The sequence below is a fragment of the Zonotrichia albicollis genome, chromosome 12 (assembly GCF_047830755.1).
Source record: "Zonotrichia albicollis isolate bZonAlb1 chromosome 12, bZonAlb1.hap1, whole genome shotgun sequence".
Lineage (NCBI taxonomy): Eukaryota > Metazoa > Chordata > Aves > Passeriformes > Passerellidae > Zonotrichia > Zonotrichia albicollis.
Window position 1 is genome coordinate 16,128,101 of NC_133830.1, and position 9,642 is coordinate 16,137,742.

General features: G+C 43.2%; 1 protein-coding gene across 4 annotated transcripts in view; it reads left to right on the forward strand.

The window, feature by feature from the left end:
* The window catches only part of MAPKAPK3 (MAPK activated protein kinase 3), a 54,338-nt gene extending 45,210 nt beyond the window's left edge, over window positions 1-9,128 (forward strand). For all 4 annotated transcript variants that reach the window (XM_074550055.1, XM_074550054.1, XM_005485525.4 and 1 more), the window contains exons 7-11: window positions 954-1,029; window positions 1,184-1,308; window positions 3,153-3,238; window positions 5,794-5,874; window positions 7,223-9,128. In XM_074550055.1, coding sequence (XP_074406156.1) covers window positions 954-1,029; window positions 1,184-1,308; window positions 3,153-3,238; window positions 5,794-5,874; window positions 7,223-7,381 — 527 coding nt within the window. In that variant the 3' untranslated portion in view covers window positions 7,382-9,128. The remainder of the gene's footprint in view (window positions 1-953; window positions 1,030-1,183; window positions 1,309-3,152; window positions 3,239-5,793; window positions 5,875-7,222) is intronic.
* Window positions 9,129-9,642: the final 514 nt, after the last annotated feature.

A 9,642-nucleotide genomic window follows, 5' to 3' on the forward strand; every position in this document is an offset into this window, starting at 1 on the left:
GTGTAATGAATGCCACAGCAGACTGTCCTTCATGCACTCCTTTTAGTCTTGAGTTAATAGTCATTCATCACATGGTTTGACTGGGGCAGTCCATGCTTGGAAATTCTTTGCTGGAAAAAGGACTTAATTTGTTTGAAAAATTACTTCTCTGATATAAGTTTGTATAGTTTTATGTATTGAAAGAGACTTATTCACCGGGAGCAGATAATCAAATTAGCAATACTCTTTTTTTGATGCTTTCTTCTCTATTTTTGGGAGCTGGGTTTAGTGATAAAATGTTAGGGAGTTTACACACGTATGTTTTTATGCCTTTATATTTGTGTATAAACAAGCTGACATTTCCCTTCTCAACACCTTTTTATAAACCAGCATGATTGCTCATATGTTTAAAGAATAATTTTCCTTACAAAATCAAGCTCCCTGGCAGTTTACCTGCCCCAGGGGACAAAAAAATCCCCTCTAAATGTATCTCTGTCTAATTTTGTTACTTAGTGGAAAAAATATAATGCTCTGGAGGCCAAAGAAAAATACAGTGCCCTGTAGCTGCTGGAGCTAAACACACCACCCAGGTATCATTCAAAATTTTATCACAGCTCCAGTAGGGCCTTTCTATTCTGATTGCTGGAACATATGCTCCTGCCTCTTTCAGTGCAGTGTCTCCCTGCACACATTTAGCTGTAGCTCCTTCTGCTTTTTGGTAATCTTAGTACTCCCTTGAGCAGAGAGACACCAAGGTGAGGAGTAGGGCATTTTTCCAGCTCTGTTCCTCCTTTTTAAAGTTACTTTAAATGCCTTTAGGAACTTGTCAGTCGAAAGTGCTACCCAGTTCCTGCAGTGAGTTGTGGTTTTTAATGCCTCTGATACCTGTTGCTGAAGTGCTGCTACTTACAAAATAATGGAGATGAAGAGAAATACCTGGTACTCTGTTTACCTGTGATTTTAATCTTCTTCAGCCCCAGAAGTCCTTGGTCCTGAGAAGTATGACAAATCATGTGACATGTGGTCATTGGGTGTCATCACATATATTCTGTAAGTATTTGGGAAGGAACTTGTTAAATCTGCACTCACAAGTAATTGTTCACTGGGATCCTGCAGCCTGCAGTAGAATATAAGCTTGAATAAAACATTTTTAGAGGTGAAAGGACTCCCTTAGTTATGAAAACTCTTTTGTCCACTCTTACAGCCTGTGTGGGTTCCCTCCATTCTACTCCAACACGGGTCAAGCCATTTCTCCAGGGATGAAGAGAAGAATTCGGATGGGGCAATATGGATTTCCCAATCCAGAGTGGGCTGAAGTGTCAGAGGAAGGTAGAAATCCTCCCTGGTGCTGATGAGTGTGAGCATGGTGGTGTGCAGTGCTGCAGTGCTTACAAAGGGACTATTTCTAAAAATCTGTCTGAGCTTTTGTTTCCCTTTCCTCTACTTTTAAATCCATTTTTTGTAAGGTGCTACAGAGAACGACTGGGAACTCAGATACCAGCCAGCAACCTCTGTGCTACAAAAAGCAAATGACTACTGAAAACCTTCTTTCAAAATCCAGCTAGTGCTAGTGAATGCTGATATTAAACCCTCTTGAAACAGAAGACTCTAATCCTGAGAAAGGAGGCAGCCTGGACAGCTCCAATGCAAGCTGAGCTGGAAGAAAGGCAAATTCTCTTAAGAATTTATTCAGTCTTTGCCCTCCTTGGTGATCCAGCCAGCAAGGATGGCAAGTTTTCATGCTAGCTTTTTGGGATGTGGGAATTTGCCAGCTGCCACTTAAATCAAGGTCAACAATTTATTTTGTATAAGTCATTGATCAAAAGCTGCTGGGCTCAAATCAGTGTCCTGAAAGTGGGTATTTTTGATTCCCTCTTATCCTGCCAGTCTCATAAGCTGGAAGTCTCACCTTCCTGTCATATTAAAGAGAAGGGTCAGCAATATCTGGGCTTATCTGTTTTTCTTACAAGCCCTTTATATTGCTGGGATCCTGGTTTGTCTGCTGTTCAGCAGTAACAAATCATCCTTGGACCCTGCTCTGCTCTGTGGCATCTTCACCCCTCACTGCATCTCATGGCTGTGTGCAGCACAGCCTGCTGAACATTGTTGAGGGAGATGTTTTAGTCATGGGTTCCTGGCTAAATATTTTCTCTGCTTTGGGTCTTGTTCATATTCCAGCAGTTAAAAACAGGCTAGAGGAGCTCAGTGAGAGAACATGCACTTGCACTGTGTGTGGGTTTGTGTGTGCTTGTGTGGATGGACACAGGGGCCCTCTACCTTCCATCCTATAAGATCACCTCATCTGTGGGTGTTCATTAGGCTGATGAGGCACCTGCAGCAGGATGCTGGTTTTTTCCCCTGTGTTGTGCTGTCCTTGTCCTTTGCAGCCTCTCTCAACAAATTAAACTTGTACCTCTGGCAACTTCTTCTCATTTAGTCATCTTGCATGTGATGTTCCTAAAAGAGAGAACTCCTTTTTAGAAGTTCTTACAGGTTTCCTAAGGAAATTTTGTGTAAGTCCTAAATAACTTCCTTTGGCTGCAGTGTTTCCAGTCTGTCCACCCACGTTAATGGAGCTCTTGTCTAGCCTCTCACCATCTCATATCCCAGTTATTAGTGCTCTTGCTTTGGCAAATCCCATGTTCACAGAAGGCTGCTGCAAAGCCAGTTTGTGCAATCCATTTATTTGACTTTTTTGTCTTTATAGTGGCCTCTCAGTTGGCAAAGTTCATTGTTCCTTTTTTCCACAGCCTGTGCTAGTTGCTGTCTTCCATCATTTCTCAAAACATCAGCTTGTGTATTCATTCAGCCCATAATGCCCAGCTTGTTGCCATCTTTGAGGCAGGCAGCTTAGCAGCTTTCTGTCCCTGTGTTTCTCTTTCCCTCCAGCTGTTGCTTTCAAAGCAGTTGGTTTGGTGATGTAGAGAGCAGAGCTGGAATTCCCAGTCTTTTCTTTCCTTCTTGCCTCTGGTTTTGGATGTTTTCCTGTTTTGCCCCTTTAAACACAGTAACCTGCCCCACTGTACATGACTTCTTAACACAGTCACAGCAACTGGGAGGTGTTTTCAGTCCTGCAGAATGGTGTTTCTTCATTCAGCAGGTGCTTGTGTTCCCAAGGTTATTTGGGAATGCAGTCCTGGACTACACCATGCCCTGTTGGTTCTGTTTTTCAGCCAAACAACTCATTCGCCATTTACTGAAGACTGACCCAACAGAGAGGATGACAGTCTCTCAGTTTATGAATCACCCTTGGATTAATGTGAGTCTTAGATCTCTTTTTACACCACAAATTGATTCTTACATGCAGAACTTGGGTATAGCTCCACACAGCACAGCAAGAGAAGGGCTGTTATTACTGCTGGTCCTTTAATTAACCTCCTGTGCCCTCCTCAGAGGGTCACCTGCCTGTAAAACCACAATTCTTCTTGCTGTTAGCAGAGGACACACAAGGGGAGACACCCACAGTCGTGTCCTTGGAAGCAACAGCCAAAAATGTCTCTGTGTTCTGTGAGCAGGCAGTCTCTGTTGACTCTGCAGCATATGCATGTGTTACTCTCTTTAAAAATATAAAAATAAACTCTGTGTGCTTACTTCATCAGTGCAGGATTTAAAGAGCTATTATTAGTGGTCTCAGGCACCATTGTGCATAGCTGTGTTAGGGTGAACATGCTCCTGTGCTCAGTGGGAATTCTCATCCTTGGCAGAGTTTGGAAATGCATGGGGGAGGAGCAAGGGTCTCTTTTTCCGTGTGAGAGATTGCCAGGTAGGGTGGTACACAGAGATATTTATAGTCCCAGGTCAGGTTTCATTCCATGACTTTGTTGCATTTACTTCTCTTTAAAAGATTTTTTGGGGGGAAAAAAGAAAAAAATACTTTGTTAGTACAGTATGGTTTATTTCAAACAAGAGACACAAATCCCAGAAGTTACAAGACTGAGTTTCATGGTACCATCTCTGCTCTGTAGGTGTCCCTCAAAATAGTAGGTTATACTTCTCACATTGGTGTCTAAAAAAATACCAGTCTTGTTCTGGCTGCCCAAAGAATCATCAGCCAGGAACAGAATGATTTCTGCTGTAGGATTCCCTTTGTTCCCATAGTGCTGCTGTGTCTATGCTGATCCTCAAAGCATGGGCAGAAGCAGAGGTGTGGCTGATTGTCCCTGTTCCTACAATGCCTGGAAGCCCTTGGAATTTCACCTTGGAAGGTGAAATGCAGCTGTAGGACATCCTGATGGAGTAGAAAGGTGTTGTCATTCAGAGCTGAGAAACTGAGGTTGTAAAGACCCTGTAGAACGGACCCCAGACAATATTTCTGAGTCTTTTTTAACCAAATAAAAATGTAATCACTGCTCAGAATCAATACCTCCAGCTCTGAGTGTCTGAAGCCCCAGGTGAGGAATTTCATGGAGTGAGTGCCTAATAGCTGAGGAAGCTGCCACCCACAGTGACACTTGTTATTGGGATATGCACAGAGCCAATTAATGAGGAGGAGATTAGAGACAAGGTGCAGACCCTGCTGCACCTGCTCCAACACCCTTCCTGGAGGGAAGCTGCAGCTTGGCTTTCTTTTCTGCTGAACCCATAGCTCACAGGGGCAGAGGGAGGGAGAGGGAAAGACCAATGCAGTGAATGTCTGTGTTCCCCCTTTTCCTAAATCCCAAAGTGGAAACATGTCTGGGGAGTTGCACAAGCAGCGGGGGAGGGAGCTTGTGGCTCTTCTTTTTCTTTCCCCTCTTTTTTTTTTCTTTGAGATGGATGACAGAAGTGTTTTACTGTGAAGTAGGCAGTTTAGGTGGAGCAGAGACTCATTTAGTTCCTTGTCTATAAGATTTTTTTAACAAGCAGCAGAAAAGCACCTTCCACAGGGAAGCAGGGACAGGGACAGCACTGCAACCAGTCTGCTTGTTTTCCATTTCTCTTATCCCAGCTGTGTTTGATAAAACTGTACCCTGGCCAGCTGGGGTCCTTGTCCACAGGATTTCTGCTTCACTTCTGAGACTGCAGCCCTGCTGCTCTGAGCCTGGGGGAGCAAAACACTGGTTCCAGTGTGGGGTTTGTTTTACAGGCATCTCCTTAGACTCTGTTGACATGCAGCTGTAGGAAGCCACAGCAGAAAACAGCAAGTTTGGGTAGAAAGCATAAGGAAAATAGAGTATCCAAATGAAATTATAGTTTGGGTTAGGGGCTGGCAAGAATTGTCATGATTCTTTCTGAGTTCAGTCAGGAAACTGTGCTTCATGCTTTAGAAATTGTCCCTTATTCTAATGTAAAGTATCTCCTGATCTTTCATGGCAGGTGAGCAGAGATCTCAGTTTCATGTGGATGCTCTGTCTTCTGAGCTGTGCCTTGCTCAGAACAATTGTGTCACTTCCTCTTTGGGGCTCACTTAGTCTGATGAAGTGGTGATCTCAGTTAATGCATATGTGCAAGAAAATGTCTCCTACAACAAATCCTAGGAGATAAAGGTCAAATTAACCACTTTAAGACATTGATTAATGAATAGTTAAAATATAAAACATACATAAAAATTTATCCAACATTGGTTAGATAAGTTGTTCAGACTGGAAGGGAGTAGAGTGAAAGAAGCTCAGCACTGATTTCTCTCTCTTTTTGTTCTTTAAATGTTGTGTGGGGAATGTGGTTCTTTTCTCCTGCACACGAGTTCATTTGTGGAGTGATTGGAAGCAGGAATAATGAGGGCCATTGGAATACATTAGATCAAATTTTATGCCCTTCAAACACAGAGAAGAGCAAGAAATCACTTCCCAAATGTTGTTTTTCAGAACTTCTTTTGGGGTTTTTCTTTGTTCTCAGAGATCAATGTCAGTGCCACCAACTCCTCTTCACACTGCACGGGTCCTGCAAGAGGATAAAGACCACTGGGATGAAGTCAAAGTGAGTCCATCCAAATTCAGATTTTTTTTAAGTCAAGAGTGCTAGGAGATGAAATGTGCTGCCTTGGATACTGTGGCTATTTTGAATACAATCATGTCAAACCAGGGTGCCATAAACAGCCTTGGTTAGAACAGCAGTGTATATGAGAACTGTTTTAAAAAAGAAGGAATGCTATTTGAGCTTCATTGGCAGCCTTACAGCTGCACCAGATATCAGCAAAGATGGTGTTTGTGATCAAAGGCATGAATGATGCTCCTGCTGAGCCTCTGCATGTGCCCAGGGAGGAGAAGGACAGTGCTGGGGCAGTTGGAACTCCATTACAGTGAAGAATGTGACAAAAATGTACTGGACAGGTGAGAGGGCTGAGCTGCATTCTTTTCTGTAGTGCTTTGGAATTGTGGAACAGCACTGAATAACCTTAGTCTTGTCTTGTTATGTCATTTGGTGGGGGGAAGAGCAGAGAAAAAAAAATTATCTTAATCTAAGCAGGTGCCCCACCTGCTGTGTGTACCAATGACTGCTGAATGCTTCCTGCAGTAGGGCACACTGAAAGTCTTAACTCTTTCCTGCTGGCCTTTAACAGGTTTACATGCTTTTACAATTAATTCTGAGTTTTCTGCACTCCAAGTTCCTAGAATTTTGACAATTGCAACATTCCTGTAGTGCATTTTATTCATTATTGATTTTATTTAAATCACTGATGTGTAATCTCAGCTGTTGAGCTATGTAATGGTAAAATTTTTTTGAGACCTAGGCAACATTTACCTTTTGAGTCAGAGATCAAGCAGATATTTTCACTTAGCTGCCTTATTTTCCATGTTTCTGAGAATTTCTTATGCTTGTGCTTCTGTGTAGGTCCCAGAGGTATTCCCTCGAGCTACCAGCATACTCATGATACTGAATTGTTTTTCCTTCCCTGAACCAAATGCTCAGACATTTGTTTACTTTAGCAGATTTTTCTTTACAACCTTATTAAAAAGTTTAGAATGTTCCTGTACTTAAGCATAATTCAGACTAAGGGGGTGTGTGAATTTGAAGCACATACTTTGTGTGGAGGCGCAGAGCCAGCCAGGGAGAGGTGCTGGGATAGGGACAGGTGGAATTTAGGCCAGCAGAGCATGGTCCTGTGTGCTCCATGTGAATTGCTGTGAGAGCAGCTCCTGCTGAGCCCTGGTGGAAGGAGGCACCAGGGGAGTGGTTGGTTCCTGGTGCAGAGCACAGAGGGCTCAGCCCTGGCTGCCCAGGGGGGACAGAGGGCTCCTTGTGTCCCTCCTCTCCGGGCTCTAGGGTGGGGTGACCACGCACTCACTGCCTCAGGCGCTTCACTACATTGCTTGCTTGCTTTCAGGAGGAGATGACCAGTGCTCTGGCTACCATGAGGGTGGACTATGATCAGGTGAAAATCAAAGACTTGAAGACGTCCAACAACCGCCTGCTGAACAAGCGCCGCAAGAAGCAGAAGCAGGCGGGCGCCTCCTCCGCCGCCCCGGGCTGCAACAACCAGTGAGGGCAGGAGCCAGGAGGGACCTGGGGGTGCAGGGTGAAAGTTAAACAGAGCAAGTTAAAATCATGGGGTCACCTAGCCCACACCACAAAGGCAGTGAGACCATGAAGATGCTGTCCTGCAAAGAGGGAACAGTGTGATAATGTTTTGATAATTTGAATCACTTTTGAAGACTTATGGATCTGACATGAATCTGTTGCATATTGCAAGGGAAGGTACAGTAATACCAGAAATGTTACAGGTTTTTGGTTTGGCTTTAGCTGTGTAGGACAAGAGGAGAGAACAGGAGACAGTCTCAGCACATTAATGCACTGAGGCTTTAACAGCCATCTACAAGAGTAACTTCTGCTGCTGTTTTCAGCTGGGGAATAGGAACGTGCCAACTGTTCTGCTAAGAGTGTTTTAGTAGTTTGGTAGAATTGGTAATAGTCTGTATTTCCAAACTTACCTCCTATAGTTACAGAATATCACCTAAACTGTAAACAGATATTCTTGTTACAGGAAAAAGCATCCATTCATTTCCATTTCCATTAAGTCTTCTGTATAGTCTCATGTGAAGATCTGAGTTTGTCATGGATTCCCATTTGATAACATGTAAATTTTCTGAGCTGTAGCCACTATGTTGTATCTTTGCCACTGTCAGACCCCTCTCTTGTAATGTTTTCAATTTTACTGGTACTTTATGTGAAGAGTTTCAGTCAGGATTTAAGTAGTTGAAAGCATCCTGCAGAGAATATTGCTGTTCCCCTTGGATCCACAACCTCCAGGGCGTGCAGCTGGACGTGCAAGGCATTGCTTTAGAAGAAAGATTTCTGAAGTTTGGGGAAGAAGTGGCAAATGCATGTTCTCTGAATGGACCCTGTAATCTGCCAGCATCCCTTCTGGTAATTATCTCCAGATCCTGTGCCTGAGATGTGCTGATCACAGCAAATTGTGGGGTGTTGGGGTTGGTTTGTTTCCTGGGGTCAGGAGCAGGGATTATGGTACTTTATTTATGGTGATTTGGTGGTGTTTCAGGATCCAAAGATTTTAACTACTTAAGGAAGATTACTTTTAAGTACATCCACCCATTGTTTTTTTCCTATTTTAATTCTTCTTATTTCATGGGAACCCGGCCTTGGTTTGCTGGTATGTTTTATTTTGTGATCAAAATATTTTCTCTCACTGTATTTTGGAGTTTGGCTTTATTTTTAGTTTAGGTGAAGCAAATATTTGTGAAAGTGTTATCAGAGTTTGGGATGAATATGATGTTCTTCCAGTGATGCAAGCAAGTACACCTTTGAGGTAGGAACACAGTACTGTGTTAATAAGCTTGCAAGAGTGTAGAAAGACAAAAAGAGAAACAGGGCTCCAGAGTGGCTCTGAATTGTCAGAGCAGTGACACACAGCAAAGCTCAGCTCAAGGCTTTGGACCTTGTCTGGGGAGCCCAGTTCCCATCTTCAGAGTAGTGAATGAGACCTCACTTCTCCTTTGTGAACTTGTCCTAGGGTTTTGTAATATGATTTATTAAAATCAGTTTTTAACATTCCTTCTTCCTGTCATCCCTGGTTTTGTTGGGTTGTGGCAGAGTTTGCATTGCTTTGTGAGATACATTGTGTTGTAGGTGACAGGGAAGGGGAGAAGGAAATTGTTCCATGATTGTTCCATTGAAAGTCTGCACAACTTTGAACATTTTATAAGATCACATGGTTTTGGTTTTAAATATCAATTTCTGTAAAGTTGTGTTTATAAATTATTTCATATTTTGGGTATCTGTGATTATAGCATGTCCTTTATGTTTTTGTTTTGCCATATTACTCCAATGAATTATGCAAATATTATTTCACTACCTGCAAATGAAGAGTTGTGATGTGTTCAGGATGCAGCAGTTGGAATTAGAGCCAGGTCCAAGTTTCTGTCCCTTTATCTAATTTTTCTGAGGGAGGTATGTACATTATTGCTGCCATTCCATCTCTGTGCCCCAGCAGGGTGATGGATGTTCCCAGGGCAAGCAGTGTGTAGTGCACTGTCCTGTCTGCCTCAGGGACAGGGCCACTGAAACTGTTGCAAACCAACTTTTTTTCCTCTGCCTTGGCCAAGGTTTGAGCAGGAGTTCTCAGTTCCCACCTGGCCTGTCAGTTCCTTCTGGGGCTTAAAGGTGTGTCTGTTCCAGGGTGTACACACTGTTCCTGTAAAACACACCTGGGCCTGATTCTTTCCTGTGGGCTTCCAGAATTTACTGCAGACCAGAAGCTGGAACTGAGGCACCTGGCACAGCACCTTC